At 47.4% G+C, this 23,886-nt stretch overlaps 1 protein-coding gene across 4 annotated transcripts in view; it reads left to right on the top strand.

Moving 5' to 3' along the window:
• p4ha3 (prolyl 4-hydroxylase, alpha polypeptide III) overlaps positions 1–23,886 on the top strand; it is a 110,509-nt gene that overhangs the window by 60,979 nt on the left and 25,644 nt on the right. For all 4 annotated transcript variants that reach the window (XM_070891595.1, XM_070891596.1, XM_070891594.1 and 1 more), the window contains exons 8-10: positions 13,428–13,492; positions 14,671–14,830; positions 16,020–16,082. In XM_070891595.1, the coding sequence (XP_070747696.1) occupies positions 13,428–13,492; positions 14,671–14,830; positions 16,020–16,082 (288 nt within the window). The remainder of the gene's footprint in view (positions 1–13,427; positions 13,493–14,670; positions 14,831–16,019; positions 16,083–23,886) is intronic.

Here is a 23,886-nt window from a genome sequence, read left to right as displayed (position 1 = left end):
TTAACTCAGTTTCTCGCCACAGATGCTGCCTGACCTGCTGAGATTTCCAGCATTTTCTGTTTTTATATTATACAATATATACACTGCTCACCCCATCCTAAAACCATGTCATCTCCTGGGAGAGGCAATAAACCAGATAAAATCCCATGTCAATTTAGGGAAACCAATCTGGGAAATTCCTTTTCCACCCCCTTAAGTGATTAAAGCTAGCCCAGGAGTCCACTCTGACCCTGCTTAATGTCATGCAGTACCTACCTTCTCTATGAGGTGATCTCCGCCCCAGCCAGAAACAGATTCAGCTCCCGTGTGAAGAACAGTTACATGGCACTGTTGTGGAGAAATCTTCCTTTCTCCCGAGCGGACCCACTGAGATAGAGGATCGCGCCCAATTGATGACAGACTCCGAGATAGGTTTGAAACGATCTTTATTCAAGCATATGCAGAGGAAGAACCCTTCTCGAACACTCTCGAGATGGACTTCATCGATCCACAAATCAACAACGTTTATATATAGCATTATTTGGCAACCTTACAATATTCTCGCCCTTTTGTGGTCATTTCATATGTAGCTGTCAGGCATCCTGTCTATGTTTCCAGACAGCTTACTCCCCACTGTCCTTGGAGATTTTATTGGTAGGTGTTGTTAACTCACTTGAGTTCTGCCCTTGGTTCCCTTATCAGCCAAAACTGTCCCTTTCCCATGAGCTCAGCTGCTGCTACAGTTTTAGCTGTTTATTATTTTTAACCCTTTTCCAAAGCTTGCGAGGAACTACATGTAGCTCCAGAACATCATTTCTCTCTGCGAGTCCCAACTCAATAAAGCTTGGTCTGAAATTAAAGTGCACTCGCACTCTTCTATCAAGGCCAAATGACACCGTGATATCGGCTGCTTTTTGAAATTGACCCATTAGCCCTTCAGTTAATGTTGGGATTAACTTTAAATACGTTGTATGTTTGAAGAATTATTGTGCATGTGCTTTTATGACAGTGGACCCCAAATACAGATTGCTGGCAAGGACCATGACCATTTAGGAAGGAAAGCACGGGATGAAGTTTCTGCTGAATAATCTTTAGTAAAATTCTTCAAGATTCAAAGTTTCAAGGATTTGTAGATTATATATGAGTTATTTTAAAGAAAATCTCATTGAGGTGGAATTTCCTCGGCTGCATTATTGGTATAACTCCGATGGTGCATGACTTCAGTCCAGCCCATGCCTCCACCCTGGACCCCGGCCGATTTCCCAGCATTAGGATCATTGAAATGAATGGGAATCTGTTTGGTGCTGTTTCTGGCATGGCAGGGTGGCCTATCTCAAGCAGGGGAAGGAACAATGCTGCAGCTTTTTGTATACCTGATACCATTCAAGACGGGAAATCATGGAAGTGGCAACAGGCAATTGGGGGGGTCGGCTACACGGCTCTCTGTTTCATTTTCCTCATATGCCCACCCAGGTATAACTGAAGGGGAAAAGATCTTGGGGCCGAAATTGCCCACCGCTGGAAATGGGGCGTACACACCCCCTTTCTGTTGTTTTCACCGCCGCGGTGAATGAGGTGGCCTCTTGAGCGAAATTCCGCTCTTTGACTTTTTTTCCGGCGGACCGGAAGTCGCTTATAATGGGAGCGGATATGGGGCGGTGAGCACACTAGAGGGGCGGAAGTTGAGGCGGGGTGTAGTGTCCGTCGCTGTCAGTCGTCAGGCTCTCCCCTTCGCTTAAAGTGGAGAGCCTGTGCGATTTTTAAAGTTCGGTCCACTGGGCCACCAGTGAGGGATTCGGCCGAGCCAGTGGTCTGGCACCCAAGAAGGGGTGCAGGCTGCCTGCTGGCGGCCTGGCCAAACCCGGGGGCATAATTGTCGGCCCGACATGGCAGTCGGCCGACAAATAAACATTGCACTCTGCAGCGTGGCCACCGAATTCCAGTGGTAACAGGCCTTAAGGAAAGGGGTAATTTCTGCCTCTGAGTTCTGAGGTAGGGTCTTACACCTGAAATATGAATCTGCCTTTTCTCTTTACAGATGCTGTTGTGTTTCCAGCATTCTTGGTCTTTCGTGTCAGATTTGCAGCATTTGCTTTTCTTTTTGCTTTCTATAAGGTCAAGTGCAGATGCTGAATAAAGCTCTTACAGTTTTCTGCTCCAACAATGCGCTTTAATCTAGAACACAGAGCAGTGTCATTTATTGCACCAGTATGACCACTTCCAATTCTCATTCCAGCTATTCATTTCAAAGAGATGTAAAAATGCTGCAAGCAAGAAGACTGAGATTTCTGTCTGGAATCTAGGAAAAGGCATGTTATATAAAAGGCTCCTCCATTCCATTTGCCCCCCACCCAAAGAATTCCCTTTATGAAATGCTCGTGTTTTCGCCTCATTCAACCTCATTCATCTTGCCTAAGCACCAACTGTGCACAGTGTGAGCTTATCATTCTCTCACTAGTGTTCAGCTTTCAAAATACTGCAGCTGGGAATGAGTTTTGACTTTCAAATTGTTTTTCCCATACTCCTGTACACAGGAAGTGGCGTTTTGGTGAACATTGTAAAATATTGCCAAAATGTTGAATACCTGATTTATTGCAATGTTGCATTGTGACTAAAACCATCCAGGGGTTGTATATTACTCTTGGCTAACGGGGGGCGCGCGGGGAGGTGGGGCGATGGGGGGCAGAGGGGCAAGGGAAGGTGGGCAGGGTGAGGGGGAGGGGGAGCGGGTGAGAGGGGGAGGGGTGGAGAGGGAGCGGGGGAGGGTGGGGAGTGTGAGGGGGAGGAGGAGCAGGGTGGTGTGGGGAGGGGAAAGAGGAGCAGGGGAGGGTGGGGAGTGTGAGGGGGAGGGTAAGCGGGAGTGGGGGAGGGTAAGGAGGGGAAGGGGGAGGGGGAGCGGGTAGGGTAGGGAGGGGGAGGGGAGCGGGGGAGGGTGTGGAGGGGGAGCGGGGGAGGGTGGTGAGGGTGAGGGGCAGCAGAGAGGGTGGGGTGAGGGGCAGGGTGAGGTGGAGGGGTAGTGGGGAGAGTGGAGAGGGTGAGGTGGGGGAGAGTGGGGAGTCTGAGGGGGGAAGGGGAGGGGGAGGGGGAATGGGGGAACGGGGGAGGGTGGGGAGGACGAGGGGGAGGGGGAGCGGGTAAGAGGGGGAGGGGTGGAGAGGGAGCGGGGGAGGGTGGGGAGTGTGAGGGGGAGGAGGAGCAGGGTGGTGTGGGGAGGGGAAAGAGGAGCAGGGGAGGGTGGGGAGTGTGAGGGGGAGGGTAAGCGGGAGTGGGGGAGGGTAGGGAGGGGAAGGGGGAGGGGGAGCGGGGTAGGGTAGGGAGGGGGAAGGGAGCGGGGGAGGGTGTGGAGGGGGAGCAGGGGAGGGTGGTGAGGGTGAGGGGCAGCAGAGAGGGTGGGGTGAGGGGCAGGGTGAGGTGGAGGGGCAGTGGGGAGAGTGGAGAGGGTGAGGTGGGGGAGAGTGGGGAGTCTGAGGGGGGAAGGGGAGGGGGAGGGGGAATGGGGGAGCGGGGGAGGGTGGGGAGGACGAGGGGGAGGGGGAACGGGGGAGTGTGGGGCGGGGGAGGGTGGGGAGGGGGAGGGTTAGGGGGAGGGTGGGCAGGGTGAGGGGGAGGGTGGGGAGGGTGAGGGGAGAGGGTGCGGGGAGTGTGGGGAGGGTGAGGGGCAGCAGAGAGGATGGGGTGAGGGGCAGGGTGAGGTGGAGGGGCAGTGGGGAGATTGGAGAGGGTGAGGTGGGGGAGAGGGGGAGAGTGGGGAGTCTGAGGGGGGAAGGGGAGGGGGAGGGGGAATGGGGGAGCGGGGGAGGGTGGGGAGGACGAGGGGGAGGGGGAACGGGAGAGTGTGGGGAGGGGGGGCGGGGGAGGGTGGGGAGGGGGAGGGTTAGGGGGAGGGTGGGCAGGGTGAGGGTGAGGGTGGGGAGGGTGAGGGGAGAGGGTGCGGGGAGTGTGGGGAGGGGGAGAGGGAGCGGGAGAGGGTCGGGAGTATGAGGAGGAGGGGGAGCGGGTGAGGGTGGGGAGGGGAGGGGAGAGTGCAGGGGGTGCGGGGGAGGGTGGGGAGGGGGAGGGGAAGCGGGGGAATGTGGGGAGGGTGAGGGTGAGGGGAAGTGGAGGAGGGTGGGGGGGGAGTGGGCGGGAGCGGGGGAGGCTGTGGGAAGGGGGGAGGTTGGGGAGGGGGAGAGCGAGCGGGGGAGGGGGAGCAGGGGAGGGTGGGGAGTGTGAGGGGGAGGAGGAGCGGGGGGGAGGGGGAGGGGGAGCGGGGAGGGTGGGGAGAGGTGGAAGGGAAGTGGGGGAGGTTGGGGAGTGTGAGGGGGGAGGGGGAAGGGGGGAGAGTGAGGGGGACGGGAGCGGGGAAGCATGAGGGGGTGGAGGAGCGGGGGAGGGTGAAGGGGGAGGGGGAGCGGGAGAGGGTGGGGATGATGAGGGGAGCGGGGGAAGGGTGCGGAGGAGGGGTGGGGGAGGGGAGCGGGGGAGGGTGGGGAGGGGGAGGGGGGGTGGGAGAGGGGAAGGGTGGGGAGGAGGGAGGATGTTGGGGAGAGTGATGGGGCAGGTGGAGGGTGGGGAGGGGTGTAGAGGGAGTGGGGGAGGGTGGGGAGGGTGAGGGGTGAGAGGGCGCGGGGAGGGGGAGCGGGGAGGTTGGGGAGGGGGAGGGGAGGAGAAGGGGAGAGGGGGAGCGGGGAGGGTGGGGAGGGGGAGGGAAGAGGGGAAGTGGGGGAGGGGGAGCGGGGAAGGGTGAGGGGGTGGGGGAGCGGGAGCGGGGGAGGGTGGGGAATGTGAGTGGGGAGGTAGGTTTGGGTGCGAGGGGGTATGGTCTAATCATTGACTCAGTGCCTCTGCAACCATGGCAGTGTATCTGTTTGGAAGTGCACAATGCCCATGGCCAGCATTTTCTCACTCGATTCCACAAGGAAATAACTGGCAATCCGCAGGCCTGTCTCTTTTGGAGGATATATTCACTTCCTTGGTTTTTAGCTCCACAATTGAGAGAGTGTGGTGAATCATGTCTGGAAATCTGATCACTTTGGACTGACTTGATTCAAATGTTGCTTAAGACTAGTAATCTCCTATATCAGGCTGACGTCAAGGGACTAACCCTTTTTGTACAAGTTGTTTTTTAAAACCGGTTTCACTGTTGTCTCTGTCCTCGCTATTTTAAAATGGTATTGCATGGTATCACTGTTCTACAACAACAACAACTTGCATTTATATAGCATCTTTAATGTAGTTAAACATTCCAGGGCACTTCACAGGCATGTTATCAAACAAAATTTGACACCGAACCACATAAGGAGATGTTAGGTCGGCTTTGTCAAAGAAGTAGGTTTTAAAGAGTGTCAGAAAGGAGAAAGAGAGGTAGAGAGGTTGGCAGGTTTAGGGAGGGAATTCCAGAGCTTAGCGGCTAGGTAGCTGAAAGCACGGCCACCAATGTTAGAGCGATTACAATCGGAGATGCGCAAGAGGCCAGAATTGGAGGAGCGCAGACATCTCAGGGGGTTGTAGGGTAGTAGGAGGGTTACAGAGATAGGGAGGGGCGAGGCCATGGAGGGATTGAAAAACAAGGATGAGAATTTTTAAATTGTGACTTTGCCGGACTGGAAGCCAATGTAGGTGAGCGAGCACTGGGGTGATGAGTGAGCGGGACTTGGTGTGAGTTGGGAGAAGGGCAGCCGAGTTTTGGATGAGATCAAGTTTATGGAGGGTAGAAGGTGGGAGGCTGGTCGGTAGAGCACTGGAACAGTCAAGTCTACAGGGGACTGTTATGGACAAGCTTGCTTAGAAAACTCCGATTCAGAACCCCCAGTTTTGTTGTGAGGTAAGTCTCAGCTTCATGAGATGCTTTACCTGCTGCAAGATAAATTGTTGCTTACACACAAGCATTTTAATGGCAGACAGAACCAATAATAATGTTGCACATTTCTATTTACAAACCTGGTAAAACAATGCGCAAGTTGTTTTACCAGGAGACAGCAGTGGCCCTTTAAGGATTGTGACAATGTCCCCGCCTCGATTGGCTCCTTTCTAAGTGTGGTATCGAAAACAAGTTACTTCCTTCAGGTGACAAGATTTCGGTTCAAAATCGGAAATGAAATTTCAACAGAAGTGATAAACAAACTGCCATATTAGTCACAGAGAAGCTGGTCAATAGTGAATAACCGCAAATGGAATATTAATTACTGAGTGATTAAGATCAACATAATTTCTTCTCTGGTTGATGATAACATTATGTCATGAATAAGGTGAGTTATAAATTATTACAGCATTTTGGGGGTAAAAATAGTAAATATTGAAAGTTTTAAGTAAAGTTAGGAAGTTTGGCAGCATATGAATAAGCAATATTTTACAATTTGCTCTTAATGAAGTGTCCAAGAACTAGCACATAATCAGCAGTCTGATTTCATGATTTCCATTCAAATCGCATATTTGTATTGGCTTGGAAAGCAACTCTTGCTATATATACCTAGTTTACACAGAGAGCTGTGAGGGTGTGGAATTGCACTTCCAGGTTAAGTGGTTAAGGCAGAAACTGTGACAGCATTCAAGATTAGGATAGACGGATGAAAGAAAAGGAGTTGAAGGATTATGGAAACAGGATGAGAAAATGTAATAAGAACTATTTGCTTATGTGGAGGGTGACCATTGACACAGACTCATTGGGCCCAATGGCCCATTTCCATATTGGAACTACTTTGTGTATAATATATAAAATGTCAAAACCTTATTCGAAAGAAAGATGTCCAGGCATAACAAATAAATAGCTCCATTTACTTAGAACAACTTCAAAATTACTTATCATGTCACATGTGTACTTTCTTACAGTTACTGAAAGAAAAAGTTTGACTGGAACAAATTACTTTTTGTGAATCATGTCTGTTCAATATTGCTTCCAGGCTCATTTTCCTTTTTTGGTTCTGGCTTGACATTTGGAACCTATTAAGCAAACTGTGAAATGTATTTTCTCATTTCAAGAATCCCCTCAGAAGGGACTAAGTGGTGCAGTAGGGTTTAGCACGCTATCCAATTGGAACAGTTGAGCTATAAGTTTCTTGCTCTGCTGGCTGTAGTGGTGCTACGTGAAATAGTCGCAACCCAGTCCCCAGTAAGTGACTGTCTACAGCCGGAGGAATTTGCCACACGGCAACATTCAACCAGCAATCTCACTCACATGCTATAAGGATGGCTGGGGTTGGAAAATGGTTTAGTCCATACAGGCACTGAAGGTCCATGAACACTGGTTGTTGGCGATCACGTAGAGGGAGCTTTATTCTACATTTACCTGATCTGGGAGTATTTGAGGCTGCCATTGGGGTACCCAAAGTGCACAAGTATTCCATTCCACCATCCCCTCAAAAACCGATATCCTACACAAAATGTCACCTACAAATATTAATGAAATAATAATAATAAAAAGTTGCTACTTTATATAATTTGTGTCTTTGAAATACTGATATTTTTTAAATCAGGATTCCCTGGTGGTAGCTGTTCTTGCAGCTTTTAGCGTGAGTCCCAGTTATATTTACCCTTCCTTCTGCCACAATAATTCTGTTTGTTTTTCATTTTAAGGACCAGGCCAGGATTTTCCTCTGCGATCCTGCCCCAAATCAGGCAGCATCACGATGCAGAATGAAGGACCATTTAGGTACGAGGCTTATCACTGCTTCATGGTCCCTGGTCAGGATTCCCTCTCTTCCCCCCCCCACCCCCACTCCTGCCTGGATCGCCTCATTCCCCAACCCCTTCCTCACCACTTGCAAATGGTGACGGGAGGTGGGGCCGGGCCCCCACAGGATTTCCCTTCTGCCCCACTTACCACTGTTTCCCAGGGCCACCATATGGAAGCTGGCTGGAGACCTGGGTAAATGGCAGTAAAGGCCGCATGTTCGTCCAATGGAGCTAGTCAACCTTACGGGGGCATAGTCTACCTACAGCAATTAGCTGATAAAGACCTCATGTCTTGGTCAAGACCTTCAGCGGGAGCCTTGATGCCATCTTCGGGGCAGTTCTGCCCCTTCAAGTTCCCTCACCACCTCTTCTGCTGCTGCATGGGCATCCAAGATTTTCCACCCTCACACTCGCATGCTCCCTCTTGGCAGAGGGAATTTCACCAGGCATCCAACATGTACCTGGGATGAACCCTAACTCTGGAAAATGGGTTGGGGTTGTGAAGCATCCGTAGAGTCAGGCAGATGTATTGCCCCGTCCAAGAAAAACTCTGCCTTGAAGAGGATAGAAACTGCGAGATGAACTGTGTTCTATCATGACACTAACAGGTCATAGTTTACAATTCTCATTTTGTTTAACATCCAGAGCCTGGTTGGATCTCTTTCTAATGTTCTCCCTAGTTCCCCTGGAGATACTCATTCATGTAAGGGTGCAGTTCCAAGGGCAGTATCGTATCCAAGTGACAGGTCTTCATTTTTGCCAGGAGTGCACCCTGCCATCACCCACTCCAAAATCCTTCAAGTTGGTTCTATCTCTAGGTTGTGATGAGGAAAGGGATCTTTGTCAGAATTTCTCACCCTCCTGCATCAGCCTGTGGGCACTGATAACAATTGTTGTTCTGGCTAAATTCAGCACAGGGATTGACTTTGGGAGCTTCTTGCAATTAATGGCTCAAGACCACCCTGGATGATGGTGAAGGAGCGCATAACCTAATTGAAATAGACTTCCATTGGGCATTTGCTTCAGTGGACATGAATTTCAGAAGAGTATCAGAGAGGAAGTGGCTTTGCTTCATCCAACACACACACCAGAGGGCCGAAATTCAACCCCACGGAAACGGGTCGCACCTACCGTTTTTGTAGTGTTTTGGCCGCCAGCTCTGTCGTTTTTTTCGAGCGGGGCGGAAGTTGGTCATAATGGGGGCGGAAGTGGAGGCCGGACGGAGTCTCCGCCGCTGTCAGTCATCAGCGCCGGGCTGATGACGTCATCGCGCTGGCGCGTCACAACGTCTCTCGCCTTCAGTTAAAGGGGAGGGCCACTGCAAGCTCTGCATCTTTTTAAGTTAGGTCCTCTAGGCCATCAGGAAGGGTTTTGGCCGGGCCAGCAGCCTGGCGCCCAAGAGGGGGTGCCAGGCTGCCTGTTGGTGGCCCAGCCGAACCCGCGAAGCACAATTATCGGGCCAAACTGTCAGTCGGCCGACAATAAAAAATAACTGGCGGCCGCGGCAGTGCGCCCTCCCCTTTAATGGCGACCGCACCGCCATTTTACATACAGTGCTCCGACAGAAAAAGCTGTCCGGGGCGCAGGCCGGCAGCCGGAAGACTTTTCCCGCTGAATTTTGCTTCCAGGGCGAGACATTGGCGGTGTGCGCTCTGATGACGCACTTAGGAGGCTTCAGTAGCAGCGGGGGGACCGGGGCGGATATGGTCACCACCGGAAAAACCCCCGAGGGGAATTTTGTGAGTGTCAATAAAAAATCGGTGGCCATTTGACACCGCCGCTGATCAGGAGGCTGAATTTCGGCCCCCAGTCACCGCTGTGAAAGTTTAGAATTATTTTCCTGATTCACGTTTTTTACTCACCATCCCTCTCCTGTTGAAGCTTATGGCTCGAGCCTGGTTACAGTCCCACAGGTACCAGCATACTTCCAGTATTTCACCAAAGTGGCATTCCTTCATGTGAGCAGGCAATAATCCCTACCCCCACAAAACTCCACATGCGAGGCTATCCACCCACAGCACTTCACCATCATCATCATCATCATAGGCTGTCCCTTGAAATCTAAAAGTGAGTTCTCAGGTGACTGTACAGTCCAATGCGGGAATTACAGTCTCTGTCACATGTGGGACACACAGTGGTTGAAGGAAAGGCTGGGCGGGGAGCCCGGTTTGCCACACGCTCCTTCCGCTGCCTGCACTTGATTTCCGCACGCTGAGTATTTCTAGCATTTTCTCTTTTTATTTCAATTTTTCAGCATCCGCAGTGTTTTTCTTTTTGTTGTTGAGTTGATGAGAAATAAGATCTAGAAATTCGTCTCAGGCGGTGGTGCAAAACTGGGGGGTATTCGGATACTATACGCAGAGCCTGCTGTTCAGTTGCATTGCAAAGAAAGAAAGATTTACATTTATAGCAAACCTTTCACAACCACTGGATATCTCAAAGCACTTTACAGCCAATGAAGTACTTTTAGAGTGTAGTCACTGTTATAATGTGGGAAACACAGCAGCCAATTTGTGCACAGCAAGCTCCTGCAAACAGCAATGTGATAATGATAATGACCAGATAATCTGTTTTAGTGATGGTGACTGAGGGATAAACATTGGCCAAGACACCAGGAATAACTTGCCTGCTCTTCTTTGATATAGTGCCATGGGATCTTTTACTTCCACCTGAGAGGGCAGATGGGGCCTCGTTTTAACATCTCATCGGCACCTGCAACAGTGCAGTACTCCCCCAGTACTGCACTGGAGTGTCAGCCTAGATTTATGTGCTCAAGTCCCTGGAGTGGGACTTGAACCCACAACCTTCTGACTCAGAGGCAAGTGTGTTACCCACTGAACCACAGCTGACATTTCCAATGGGACTGAATATCAGGCGCTGTGTATAACGGGCAGCTGATCCAATACCGCCGGTTTCACACCACTGCCCGACATGAATTTATCGGCCATGCTCTGTTAAGTACCCAGAAATGAAAGCACCAAGTTCACATTTGACAGCTGTTTTTCAGCAGATAGTAATGATAATTTTTGTCCACTAAATTATAACTAAAACTAAAATTATTTCAAAACTAAAACTGAGCAACTAGAATTACAAACTAATAATGAATAAAAGTGAAACGATTTTGTGAAACCAAAACTGTTAGCGATGATTCAGCTGAATGTGTTTTGCAGACTTTGACTCTTCCTAACTGTGAATGCGTTTCCCTCAGCCCCACGGCAGCAGGATACATCTGTTGAATTGGAGGTTTCAGCGAAATAATACTGACTGGTTTCCAATATTGTGACCTGAACTGGCATGACTCAGAGCTTCTCTTTCCAATGCAAACAATTTGCATATTTTAAATGTGAAGTTAAATCTATACTATGAGAAATTTATTTTACTAAATGCACTGAGTCCTGAGCCAGCGTTTTTTTGTGTGGATTGTGGAATTTATGTTTTTTGACTTGAAAGTATTTAAACAAATACATATATATATACAATTTACACTATAGTGTACAAATAAAAAGTAAATAAAATAATGTACACTGTCTGAAATAGTATTGAAATACCACCAACGATGTCTCCGCAAGATCCTGCAAATACCCTGAAAGGACAGATGCACCAACATTAGTGTTCTTGATCAGGCCAACATCCCCAGCATCGAAGCACTGAACACACTCGACCAGTTCCGTTGGGCGGGCCACATTGACCGCATGCCCGACCCAAGACTCCCAAAGCAAATGCTCTACTTGGAACTCCTACACGGCAAGCAAGCCCCAGGTGGGCAGAGGAAATGTTTCAATGACACCCTCAAAGCCTCCTTAATAAAGTGCAACATCCCCACCAATACCTGGGAGTCCCTGGCCAAAGACTGTCCTAAATGCGGGTAGAGCATCCGGGAGGGCGCTGAGCTTCTCGAGTCTCGTCGCCGAGAGCATGCAGAAAACAAGCGCAGGCAGCGGAAGGAGCGTGCAGCAAACCAGACTCGCCACCCAGCCTTTCCTTCAACGACTGTCTGTCCCACCTGTGACAGGGACTGTGGTTCTCACATTGAACTGTTCAGTCACCTGAGAACTCATTTTTGGAGTGGAAGCAAATCTTCCTCGATTTTGAGGGACTACCTATGATGATGATTGAGTGACATAAATCAGGACCGTCCCAGGTCTGGCTGTGGTGATGGTGAGTTAGTCAATCACAGGTGGGCAACAGTAGACATCCTACAATTGAACTCAGCTCTCCTGGGTTGCGGAAGAAAAGAATCAGCCTTGTTTCTTGCTCCTGTTCAATATCCAGAAATGACTTGCTGATAAAGTTTGTGTGTTGATATCTGCTAAGGTTTGAATGTAATCCCCTCCCCCCTACACGGTGAAAAATCTAATTGTACCGAATGGCTCATTTGGATGATGAACTGGATGGAGGCTGCCTATGACTGTGGAGCCAAACCTAAGCAACAACAATTTACATTTATATAGCGCCATTAGTGTAAGGTAATGTCCCTAAGCAGCTAAACAAAGAAAAACTTGCATTTATATAGTCCCTTTCACGGCCACTGGATGTCTCAAAGAGCTTTACAGCCAATGAAGTACTTTTGAAGTATAGTCACTGTTTTAATGTGTGAAATAGTGAAGAGGATTATAATAGACATCAAGAAGACATAGGTAAGTTAGTGGAAAGAGCAGACAGGATACGTGAGGTAATACATTGAGGGAGAATCAAGGAATGGGAGTCCACCAGAATGGCCAAAGATTCTTCAGCCCAATGTGTATAAAACAGATTGTTGCAGGAATTCATCATATGTCATTCATCAAGAGTCAAACATCATATATAACCAGGATCTCCAATAATTCTCATTTTTTAAAGATCTATATTATGCTAAGTGTGTCTGATATCTGAAATAGACCCATCAGGAAATAGTAAGTTTCGCGTTAGTTCATGCGATTCCCCATAGGATGAGGTCATAGCCTCAGCCTCATCAACTTGAGGAGATACCAAGCAGAAATGAGACTGAGGACAATCATAGGGTGAATCAGCCTAGGATACTCTGCCACATCTCCTCGGCTTCTGTTACAGTGCAGCATTGACAGAAGACTGAAAGTAGGACACCTGCCTTCCTGTCATTTGGAGAATAGTACTTGGCAGGAATAAAAAGTAAAAGAATTCCTTCCAATAATACTCAGTGCGCCTTTCTCCTCTGTGAAGCACTGGAACATTCACTATGTTAAAGGTACCATTTAAACGCAAGCTATTATTATTGTTCAGATATTGCATGCTGTTCTTCTTGCTGAGCTCACGGTGCACTTACTGTGTTGGCATTTGTGGTTGACAGTTGCAATGTATTTGCTTCATGGGTCCTTTGCTTATGAATTCATAGCAACACATTGCTATTAAAAACTAATTGGTTTATTAACAAAGATTTAACAATCATACTACACATTACCAGTTAATCCACTGGGCTCACAACTGCATATCTCATCATGGATGACCTAGATCCAACTGGCTGGGGTTTTATTGAGTCTTGTGAACATCACATGACTGGCTAAGCCACTCACAATGCAATATCTCTACAAACCTGTGCATAAATTACAACAGTAACAGTAACTGAACTGAACTGTCACGTGTTTTTTTTCTCAAAAGTGAGAAAACGGACAAATGAGGAACTGTAAAGCAGAGACTGTTTATAACCAAATGATTTAAAAAACTTTCCATCTGTACATGATCAGCGAGAGTACAGCTGTCCAATGTTTAAGATAATTTAGCGTAGAATTTTCACGTTGATTGCTGGCTGGATGAACATTGACACTGTTTTCTCGGGTCAACAGTTGCAGAGATCAGTGGTGGCCTCGGGAGAGAAGCAGGCCGCAGTGGAATATCGGATCAGTCAGAGGTAATAATATGGTATCTGCCAGCAAGATCCTGTAGCTTTCCAGCTACAAAAACATTCTTACATTCCTTACCTGTCTCTGGGTTAGTGTCTCTAACATTGCCTGACATATTTGGATTTAACTCTGTGATGGCTCATATCAGCCTTGGGCTAAAAAGCCGTTGTCCTTATTTACGATTAATATACGCAGTCGTCCCAACTAAAGGATTTTTAAAATTCTTCCTCTAGATCACTCCTTGCCTAAAGGTCAGATTTAGTAACAAATCCCACAATGGCTCAATCCCATCTGGTCACCAAGCAGCACATTCCATGAGGTTGAACAAGGAAGATAGTAACAGACCTCAGCATAGGCAGACTGGTAAAATGGGCAGACACATGGCAGTTGCAATTTAACAGCGGGAAGTGTGACATAATACATTTTGGTAGGAAGAATGAGGAAAGGCAATCTGAACTAAACGGTACAATTTTAAAGTGGGTGCAGGAATAGAGAGACCTATGGGTGCACTTTGAAGGTGGCAGGACAAGTTGGGAAGGCTGTTCAAAACAGGCGTGTGATTTTACTCCCATTTATTTTATTGTAGAGGAAAGTCATAGCCTGGCAGGAGCAGAAGCAAAAAACTCAGGCCAGTGACAACCCAAAGCACTTCAAAGAGGTCACCAAGCAGAGGTGGGAAGATATGGGGTGGGAAGGAAAGGCATGGTCAAAGAGATAGGTGTGAGATAGGCTGTTGAAGAGGGGGAGAATGGTAGCAAGGCCAATTTATGGAGACCATGCCAGAGTGTTGGACCGAAACAACAGAAGCCTTTTCAGGTGAAGATGGAACGAAGAGGGGGGATGCAAAGAACGTCAGAATTGAAGACCACAGCATCTGCAGAAACAGAGAGCTGAATGGCTTCTAAAGTAATTCATTGGCTGTGAAGTGCTTTGGGAAAGTGATATACAAATGCAAGTTCTTTCTTGAACTAAGAACCACTTCATCACTGGTATAAGCAGTGAAGAGCGATCTCTTTTTAAAACAATGCATGTCTTTTTCCTTCAGTCTTTGCTGAGTTTTTAATATATTTTTGGCGTTACTTTGAGATGGATCTAGAGTGTTTTCATCCCCTTCAGCAAGGTTCTCGCAATAATCACTATGCTCGCAGTCTAATGGGAGACACATGTTTTGTATGTTATTTCCCAGCGCCTGGCTCAAAGACACTGTGGACCCAGTGATCAGCAAGCTGGATCTGCGGATTGCACATCTTACTGGCTTAAATGTGCAGCAGCCTTATGCAGAGTATCTCCAGGTGGTAAACTATGGCATTGGAGGTCACTATGAGCCACACTTTGACCATGCAACAGTGAGTGTTGTAGTTTGTTTTATTATGGTACTAGCAGAGACGCGCAAAACATTTGCAGTCAAATTAGTATCTTTATTGCAACAGTGCTTGTATAGACTGTTATCATCTTCATCTATAGAATCAATACTGATATTCACCCTGCTTCTCTCCCTCCCCTCTCTCTCTCACTCCCTCCCTCTCTCCCTCTCCCACCCCCTCCCTCTCTCTTCCACCCTCTCTCTCCCTCGCTCTCTCTCCCTCCCTCTCTCTCCTTCGCTCTCCCTCCCTACATCTCTCTCTCTCACTCTCTCTCCCTCCCTCTCTCTCTCTCCCTCCCACCATCTCTCTCTCTCACTCCCCCCCCCCCACTCTTCCTCCCACCTTCTCCCTCCCACTCTCTCCCTCCCAACCTCTCTCTCCCACCCTCTCCCACCCTCCCCCTCCCCCTCCCACTCTCCCTCTCTTCCCTCTTTCCCTCTCCCTCTCTCCCCCTCCATCACTCCCCCTCCCTCTCTCTCTCTCTCCCCCCCTCTCTTTCTCTTTTTCTCACCAGCCCCTCTCGCCACATGCTCCTCTCAGCCCCGCCCCCATGCCCATTTGCCCCAGCCGCATCCACTGCCGCCTTCTCATTGGAGCAGATCCGTCGCTCCCCGACCTGATTGGTTGCGAGGCTGGACGCGCCCTGATCGCTCATTGGTCGGTGCAACTGTCAGTCCAGACCAAGTGCCCCCAGCCCCCGCCCCAAAAACCAGAAAAAAACTGACCATTATTATTATAGATATGTTACAGCATGTAGGTGTGTTATATGGGAATGTGGTCATAGTGGCTACTTTACTGGACTAGTAATCCAGAGGCCTGGATTAATGATCCAGAGACAAGAGTTCAAATCCCACCACGGCAGCTGGGGAATTTAAGTTCAACTAGCATGAGCTGGTGGTGACCATGAAACTATCGGATTGTTGTAAAAACCCATCTGGTTCACTGATGTGCTTCAGGGAAGGAAACCAGCTGTCCTTACCTGATCTGGCCAATGTGGTTGACTCTTAACTGCCCTCTGCAGTTCAAGAAAGCGGCTCACTACCACCTTCTCAAGAGCAATTAGGGATGGGTAATAAATGGTGGCCTTGCCAGTGACGGCCCCATCCCATGAACGAATAAAAAAAAACTGTATTAAAGTGTTCAAAATGTGTTTCTTTTTGTTTCGCTTTAGTCACCAAACAGTCCACTGTATAAATTGAAATCTGGAAACAGAGTGGCAACATTCATGATATATGTAAGTATTGATCATATATTTTCTGTTGGCTAATATGCCATCTACTAGCAGTTAACGATCTATGTTATGTTTTCTTTCTTCGGGAGAGGTGGAAATTTCTATTCTTTCCCCTATTTATTCTCCTGCCCCAGTGTGGCGTATTATTTTCCAGAATATGAGAGTAGAGGCAGGTTGCCAGTGATGTTTCACAGGGGTTGATGTTAGTGATAATGATTTATAACTGATGAGAGAAAGGAATATTGTCCCAGTTTGGTGGTGGCATCAAACTGGGTGGCTAATGATGACAATATACAATAATCCAAAGGGATCTATACAGGCTGGGTCGGTGGGCAGAGAGGTTGCAGATGGAGTCCAAATGGATGAGTGTCAATTTATGAGATTAGGTAAAAGAAGTAAGAATATGTAGTACTCACTAAATGATAATGTGATTGACGTAACAGGACAGGAACAAGAAAAATGGCTGGGGGGTTTGGTGGATAGGTTGTTAAAACTATTGGTTCACTGTTCACAGGAGGTCAAGAAAACAAATGCAATGCTGAGATGTGCAGCTAGTGGTGTGATTTATAAGTCTAAGGAAATGATTTTGAAGTTATATCTGGCCTTGGTGAGACCATATCAGGATTACTGTGTGTAATTTGGCCCCTGTATTACAGTAAGTCATTACAACAGTGACTGCATTCCAAAAGTACTTCATTGGCTGTAAAGCACTTTGAGACATCCGGTGGTTGTGAATGGTGCTATAGTCTTTCTTTCTTTTTAAGGACATAAAATGAATAGAGGGACGATATCCATGATGAAAATTTCTGAATTGATGGAGCTGAGTTATGGGTAAACATTGCCCACTCTGGGACTTTATTCTCTGGATAAGTGTAGGATGAGGAGGGACTTGACAGAGGGCTGTTAAGAATTTCCGGGGCATGAAGAAATTAGATTCAGGAGAGTTCATCTGGTAAGATTTCATGACTAGATGACACAGTTTAAAATTAAGGGTATCAAAAAAACAGGCACAAGCAACATATGTTCAATAAGAGTTGGTGAGAGGGGAGCGACCTGTCAAAAGCCCAGCGGGAGATCGAGAGCCAGCGGCAGTTGGTGAGAGGGGAGCGACCTGTCAAAAGCCCAGCGGGAGATCGAGAGCCAGCGGCAGTTGGTGAGAGGGGAGCGACCTGTCAAAAGCCCAGCGGGAGATCGAGAGCCAGCGGCAGTTGGTGAGAGGGGAGCGACCTGTCAAAAGCCCAGCGGGAGATCGAGAGCCAGCGGCAGTTGGTGAGAGGGGAGCGACCTGTCAAAAGCATACTGGTGCAGCTACAGCGGGAGAGAAAGCAAAATAGAAGTAGAAAGTAATCAAAAAGTGACGTCACAGCCAATGGGGTAAGTGATTGGCTGGTGATTGGTGAGTAGCTTTTCTTTTATTTTTTATATCAGTAAGTGAACTATAACATTGTTATTACCAATTTAAGGGTATCTAAGGTTAAGACATGGCAGGAGAGCTCGGTCATGTGATATGCTCCTCCTGTACCATGTGGGAACTCGGGGACACTTCCGGTGTCCCTGACGACTACGTGTGTGGGAAGTGTATCCGCCTCGAGCTCTTGACGGTCCGCGTTGCGGAATTGGAGCTGAAGGTGGATTCACTCTGGAGCATCCACGATGCTGAGAATGACGTGAGTATCACGTGTAGTGAGTTGGTCTTACCGCAGGAGAAGGGTCCACAGCCAGATAGGGAATGGAAGACCAACAGGAAGAGCAGTGCAAGAAAGATAGTGCAGGAGTCCCCTGTGGTCATCCCCCTGCAAAACAGATACACTGCTTTGAGTACTGTTGGGGAGGATGACTCATCAGGGGAGGGCAGCAGCAGCCAAGTTCATGGCACCATAGATGGCTCTGCTGCAAAGGAGGGCAGGAAAAAGAGTGGGAGCGCGATAGTGATAGGGGATTCGATGGTGAGGGGAATAGATAGGCGTTTCTGCGGACGCAACCGAGACTCCAGGATGGTATGTTGCCTCCCTGGTGCAAGGGTCAAGGATGTCTCGGAGCGGGTGCAGGACATTCTGAAATGGGAGGGAGAACAGCCAGTTGTCGTGGTGCACATTGGTACCAACGACATAGGTAAAAAAAGGGATGAGGTCCTACGAAAAGAATTTAAGGAGCTAGGAGCTAAATTAAAAAGTAGGACCTCAAAAGTAGTAATCTCGGGATTGCTACCAGTGCCACGTGCTACTCAGAGTAGGAATCGCAGGATAGCGCAGATGAATACATGGCTTGAGCAGTGGTGCAGCAGGGAGGGATTCAAATTCTTGGGGCATTGGAACCGGTTCTGGGGGAGGTGGGACCAGTACAAACCGGACGGTCTGCACCTGGGCAGGTCCGGAACCAATGTCCTAGGGGGAGTGTTTGCTAGTGCTGTTGGGGAGGAGTTAAACTAATATTGCAGGGGGATGGGAACCTATACAGGGAGACAGAGGGAGACAAAAAGGAGGCAAAAGCAAAAGACAGAAAGGAGATGAGGAAAAGTGGAGGGCAGAGAAACCCAAGGCAAAGAACAAAAAGGGCCACTGTACAGCAAAATTCTAAAAGGACAAAGGGTGTTAAAAAAGCAAGCCTGAAGGCTTTGTGTCTTAATGCAAGGAGTATCCGCAATAAGGTGGATGAATTAATTGTGCAAATAGATGTTAACAAATATGATGTGATTGGGATTACGGAGACGTGGCTCCAGGATGATCAAGGCTGGGAACTCAACATCCAGGGGTATTCAACATTCAGGAAGGATAGAATAAAAGGAAAAGGAGGTGGGGTAGCATTGCTGGTTAAAGAGGAGATTAATGCAATAGTTAGGAAAGACATTAGCTTGGATGATGTGGAATCTATATGGGTAGAGCTGCAGAACACTAAAGGGCAAAAATCGTTAGTGGGAGTTGTGTACAGACCTCCAAACAGTAGTAGTGATGTTGGGGAGGGCATCAAACAGGAAATTAGGAGTGCATGCAATAAAGGTGCAGCAGTTATAATGGGTGACTTTAATATGCACATAGATTGGGCTAGCCAAACTGGAAGCAATACGGTGGAGGAGGATTTCCTGGAATGCATAAGGGATGGTTTTCTAGACCAATATGTCGAGGAACCAACTAGGGGGGAGGCCATCTTAGACTGGGTGTTGTGTAATGAGAGAGGATTAATTAGCAATCTCATTGTGCGAGGCCCCTTGGGGAAGAGTGACCATAATATGGTGGAATTCTGCATTAGGATGGAGAATGAAACAGTTAATTCAGAGACCATGGTCCAGAACTTAAAGAAGGGTAACTTTGAAGGTATGAGGCATGAATTGGCTAAGATAGATTGGCTAATGATACTAAAGGGGTTGACTGTGGATGGGCAATGGCAGACATTTAGAGAACGCATGGATGAATTACAACAATTGTACATTCCTGTCTGGCGTAAAAATAAAAAAGGGAAGGTGGCTCAACCGTGGCTATCTAGGGAAATCAGGGATAGTATTAAAGCCAAGGAAGTGGCATACAAATTGGCCAGAAATAGCAGCGAACCTGGGGACTGGGAGAAATTTAGAACTCAGCAGAGGAGGACAAAGGGTTTGATTAGGGTAGGGAAAATGGAGTACGAGAAGAAGCTTGCAGGGAACATTAAGGCGGATTGCAAAAGTTTCTATAGGTATGTAAAGAGAAAGAGGTTAGTAAAGACAAACGTAGGTCCCCTGCAGTCAGAATCAGGGGAAGTCATAACGGGGAACAAAGAAATGGCAGACCAATTGAACAAGTACTTTGGTTCGGTATTCACTAAGGAGGACACAAACAACCTTCCGGATATAAAAGTGGTCAGAGGGTCTATTAAGGAGGAGGAACTGAGGGAAATCTTTATTAGTCGGGAAATTGTGTTGGGGAAATTGATGGGATTGAGGGCCGATAAATCCCCAGGGCCTGATGGACTGCATCCCAGAGTACTTAAGGAGGTGGCCTTGGAAATAGCGGACGCATTGACAGTCATTTTCCAACATTCCATTGACTCTGGATCAGTTCCTATCGAGTGGAGGGTAGCCAATGTAACCCCACTTTTTAAAAAAGGAGGGAGAGAGAAAGCAGGGAATTATAGACCGGTCAGCCTGACCTCAGTAGTGGGTAAAATGATGGAATCAATTATTAAGGATGTCATAGCAGCGCATTTGGAAAATGGTGACATGATAGGTCCAAGTCAGCATGGATTTGTAAAAGGGAGATCATGCTTGACAAATCTTCTGGAATTTTTTGAGGATGTTTCCAATAAAGTGGACAAAGGAGTACCAGTTGATGTGGTATATTTGGACTTTCAGAAGGCTTTCGACAAGGTCCCACACAGGAGATTAATGTGCAAAGTTAAAGCACATGGGATTGGGGGTAGTGTGCTGACGTGGATTGAGAACTGGTTGTCAGACAGGAAGCAAAGAGTAGGAGTAAATGGGTACTTTTCGGAATGGCAGGCAGTGACTAGTGGGGTACCGCAGGGTTCTGTGCTGGGGCCCCAGCTGTTTACATTGTACATTAATGATTTAGACGAGGGGATTAAATGTAGTATCTCCAAATTTGCGGATGACACTAAGTTGGGTGGCAGTGTGAGCTGCGAGGAGGATGCTATGAGGCTACAGAGTGACTTGGATAGGTTAGGTGAGTGGGCAAATGCGTGGCAGATGAAGTATAATGTGGATAAATGTGAGGTTATCCACTTTGGTGGTAAAAACAGAGAGACAGACTATTATCTGAATGGTGACAGATTAGGAAAAGGGAAGGTGCAACGAGACCTGGGTGTCATGGTACATCAGTCATTGAAGGTTGGCATGCAGGTACAGCAGGCGGTTAAGAAAGCAAATGGCATGTTGGCCTTCATAGCGAGGGGATTTGAGTACAGGGGCAGGGAGGTGTTGCTACAGTTGTACAGGGCCTTGGTGAGGCCACACCTGGAGTATTGTGTACAGTTTTGGTCTCCTAACTTAAGGAAGGACATACTTGCTGTTGAGGGAGTGCAGCGAAGATTCACCAGACTGATTCCCGGGATGGTGGGACTGACCTATCAAGAAAGACTGAATCAACTGGGCTTGTATTCACTGGAGTTCAGAAGAGTGAGAGGGGACCTCATAGAAACGTTTAAAATTCTGACGGGTTTGGACAGGTTGGATGCAGGAAGAATGTTCCCAATGTTGGGGAAGTCCAGAACCAGGGGTCACAGTCTAAGGATAAGGGGTAAGCCATTTAGGACCGAGATAAGGAGAAACTTCTTCACCCAGAGAGTGGTGAACCTGTGGAATTCTCTACCACAGGAAGTAGTTGAGGCCAATTCACTAAATATATTCAAAAGGGAGTTAGATGAAGTCCTTACTACTCGGGGGATCAAGGGGTATGGCGTGAAAGCAGGAAGTGGGTACTGAAGTTTCATGTTCAGCCATGAACTCGTTGAATGGCGGTGCAGGCTAGAAGGGCTGAATGGCCTGCTCCTGCACCTATTTTCTATGTTTCTATGTTTCTATAAGAGGATGCTAGAAATTTGTGGGGTGTGGGGGAACAGAAAACCATGGCAAGTTTTAAAAGAGGACTGGATTAGTTCCTGTAAGTTAATGGGATTCAGGGTGAATAGTTCTAGAATCGCATTATGCAACCCGATAGGAGATTCAGAGAAGTACATTCAATGGACCCTTCCCCTGAAAACATTATTATCTTCTCATGTTACAGAGGACCGATAAGGTATAACATTCCGTTCAAGGGATTTTCTATTTTGTGCCTCAACAACAACAACAATTTTCATTTATATAATGCCTTTAAGAACATAGGAATTTGGAGCAGGAGTAGGCCATTTGGCCCCTCGAGTCTGCTCCGCCATTTAATAAGATCATGGCAGATCTGATCTTGGGTTCAGCTTCACTTTCCTGCCCGCTCCCCATAACCCTTCACTCACTTATCGCTCAAAAATCTGTCTATCTCTGCCTTAAATATGTTCAATGATCCAACCTCCACAGCTCTCTGGGGCAGAGAATTCCACAGATTTACGACTCTTTGAGAGATTAAATTCCTCCTCATTTCAGATCTAAATGGGTGACCCCTTATTCTTAAATTATGTCCCCTAGTTCTGGATTCCCCCACAAGTGAAAACATCCTCTCTGCATGTACCTTGTCAAGCCCCCTCAGTATCTTATAGGTTTCAATAAGATCACCTCTCATTCTTCTAAACACCAATAAGTATAGGCCGAACCCACTCATCCGTTCTTCATAAGTCAACCCTTTCATCTCAGGAATCAACCTAGTGAAGCTTCTCTGAACTGCCTCCAATGCAAGTATATCCTTCCTTAAATAAGGAGACCAAAACTGTATGCAGTATTCCAGATGTGGCCTCACCAATACCCTATACAGTTGCAGCAAGACTTCCCTGCTTTTATACTCCATCCCCCTTGCAATAAAGGCCAACATTCCATTTGTCCTCTTGATTACTTGCTGTACCTGCATACTAGCCTTTTGTGTTTCATGCACAAGGATCCCCAGGTCCCTCTAATCCACACCATTTTGTAGTTTCTCTCCATTTAAATAATAATTTTCTTTTTTATTTTTCCTGCCAAAATGGATAATCTCACACTTTCCCACATTATACTCCATCTGCCAAATTTTTGCCCACTCACTTAGTCTTCCTATATCCTTTTGCAGATTCTTTGTGTCCTCCGTACAACTTGCTTTCCCACCCATCTTTGTATCATCAGCAAACTTGGCTACATTATACTTGGTCCCTTCATCCAAGTCATTAATATAGATTGTAAATAGTTGAGGCCCCAGCACCAATCCCTGTGGCATCCCACTAGTTACTGTTTGCCAACCAGAAAATGACCCATTTATTCCGACTCTCTGTTTTCTGTTTGTTAGCCAATCCTCTATCCATGCTAATATATTACCCCCTACCCCGTGAACTTTTATCTTGTGCAGTAACCTTTTATGTGACACCTTATCGAATGTCTTTTGGAAATCCAAATACACCACATCCACTGGTTCCACCATATCCACCCTGCTCGTTACATCCTCAATAAGGGAATTAAGGGTTATGGGGAGCGGGCGGGTAAGTGGAGCTGAGTCCACGGCCAGATCAGCCATGATCTTGTTGAGTGGCGGAGCAGGCTCGAGGGGCTAGATGGCCTACTCCTGTTCCTAATCTTATGTTCTTATGTTTAACTCCAGCAAATTTGTCAAACATGATTTCCCTTTCATAAAATCATGCTGATTCTGCTTGATTGAATCATGCTTTTCCAGATGTCCTGCTACTGCTTCCTTAATAATGGACTCCAGCATTTTCACAATGACAGATGTTAGACTAACTGGTCTATAGTTTCCTGCTTTTTGTCTGGGTCCTTTTTTAAATAGGTGCTTTACATTTGCGGTTTTCCAATCCGCTGGGACCTCCCCAGAATCCCGGGAATTTTGGTAGATTACAACCAATGCAACCACTATCTCTGTAGCCATTTCTTTTAAGACCCTAGGATGTAAGCCATCAGGTCCAGGGGACTTGTCCGCTTTTAGTCCCATTATTTTACAGAGTACTACTTCATTAATGATAGTGGTTGTATTAAGTTCCTTCCTCCCTGTAGCCACTTGATTATCGACTATTGGGATGCTTTTAGTGTCTTCTACTGTGAAGACCAATACAAAATATTTGTTCAAAGTCTCCACCATTTCCCTGTTCCCCATTATTAATACCCCAGTCTCATCCTCTAAGGGACCAACATAGTAAAATGTCCCAAGGCATTTCACTGGAGTGTTATCAGATAAAATTTGACACCAAGCCACAA

The sequence above is a fragment of the Pristiophorus japonicus genome, chromosome 10, assembly GCF_044704955.1.
Source record: "Pristiophorus japonicus isolate sPriJap1 chromosome 10, sPriJap1.hap1, whole genome shotgun sequence".
Taxonomy (NCBI): domain Eukaryota; kingdom Metazoa; phylum Chordata; class Chondrichthyes; family Pristiophoridae; genus Pristiophorus; species Pristiophorus japonicus.
This window is presented reverse-complemented; position numbering and strand designations above follow the sequence as displayed.